Below are 1427 nucleotides of genomic sequence, written 5' to 3' on the forward strand. Positions count from 1 at the left end.
AATTTATAAAAGTCATTATATTGTACTCCTTCCATCCCACGAATCTTGACACATTTCCAAATAAGGTAATAATATATATTATCTTATCTCTTCTACTTTATCACTTTTATTACCTTATCCTTCCTACTTTATCACTTTTATTACCCTCTCTCTCATACTTTATCACTTTTATACTTTATTACATACACACTTAAAATACTAAGAGCATCCACAATGGTGAGCCAAGGTGGGTGCACAATTGTGGTCCCCACTTCTATTGCACCCACTCTCCACAATGGGAGAGCCCACCCTTGGCTCTCTAAATTTAATTTTTATTTTCTATTTACTTTTATTATTGTTTTTAATTAAAAATCGACAAATTTTAAATTTAATAACTTAAATTTCATTAATATTAAAAACCTAAACATTACAAATTTAAAAAAAGAAAAATATTAAAATATTACATTATTTTCGAAATAATTAAATCTACGAGCTATTGGTCGACGGGACCAAAGCGTGCCAATATATGCTCGACTAAATCATCGCGGAGACGAGCATGCAGTCGACTATCCTTCAAGCTTGCACTCCGGGCCATATAGTCGACTGTGTCTGAGGAAGGGAACTTGATCCCTCACTGCCGTCTCCATCAAAAGTTGCACCGGTTTCTCCTTCATCCCCGATTATCATGTTGTGCAATATGATGCACGTAAACATGATAGCGCTCATGTGCTCCTGCTTCCATAGACGAGACGAACCTTTGATAATACCCCAACGAGCCTGAAGAACACCGAAAGCTCGTTCCACATCCTTCCTTGCAGCTTCTTGCATCAACTTAAACCTCCGCTTCTTCTCATCGTTTGGAAACTGGAAGCTTTTGACGAACACCGGCCAATCAGGATAGATGCCGTCAGTTAAGTAGTAGCCTCTAGTGTAGTGAGCATTGTTGGCGACGAAGTGCACCGCCGCTTCAGTGCCCGATAAAACGTCATTGAACAGCGTGGACTGGTGGAGTACGTTGATGTCGTTGTTTGAGCCAGCGACTCCGAATAAGGCGTGCCAGATCCACAAATCTTGTGAAGCAACGGCCTCTAGTATAATTGTTGGCTCGCCTTGATCCCTTCAAGTGTACGTGCCATGCCAAGCCACTGGGCAATTCTTCCATCCTCAATGCATGCAGTCTAGGCTCCCCAACATTCTCGGGAATCCATGTTTGGCTTCGTGCATTGCAGTGAGTCATTGAACATCGGCAGTTGTTGGCCTCCTCAAATAAGTGCCGCTAAAAATATGAATAGCGGCTTTACAAAATTTCTTCAGGCACGTCAACGCCGTCGTCTCTCCTATACGGAGGTATTCATCACAACAATCAGCAGCAGTGCCGTACGCCAATTGTCGAATTGCGGCCGTGCACTTCTGGATCGGAGAGAAATCGAAGCGGCCACAAGCATCGG

General features: G+C 42.3%; 1 protein-coding gene across 1 annotated transcript; it reads right to left on the reverse strand.

The window, feature by feature from the left end:
- Nucleotides 1-552: 552 nt before the first annotated feature.
- On the reverse strand, nucleotides 553-1216 carry LOC130998766 (uncharacterized). Its single transcript, XM_057924172.1, has 2 exons — nucleotides 1109-1216; nucleotides 553-981 (listed from the first exon to the last, which is right to left on the reverse strand). Exons 1-2 carry the CDS (start codon nucleotides 1214-1216, stop codon nucleotides 553-555), a joined length of 537 nt encoding a protein of 178 aa, XP_057780155.1.
- Between the last annotated feature and the right edge of the window lie 211 nt (nucleotides 1217-1427).

This window comes from Salvia miltiorrhiza, chromosome 8 (genome assembly GCF_028751815.1).
Source record: "Salvia miltiorrhiza cultivar Shanhuang (shh) chromosome 8, IMPLAD_Smil_shh, whole genome shotgun sequence".
Classification (NCBI taxonomy): domain Eukaryota; kingdom Viridiplantae; phylum Streptophyta; class Magnoliopsida; order Lamiales; family Lamiaceae; genus Salvia; species Salvia miltiorrhiza.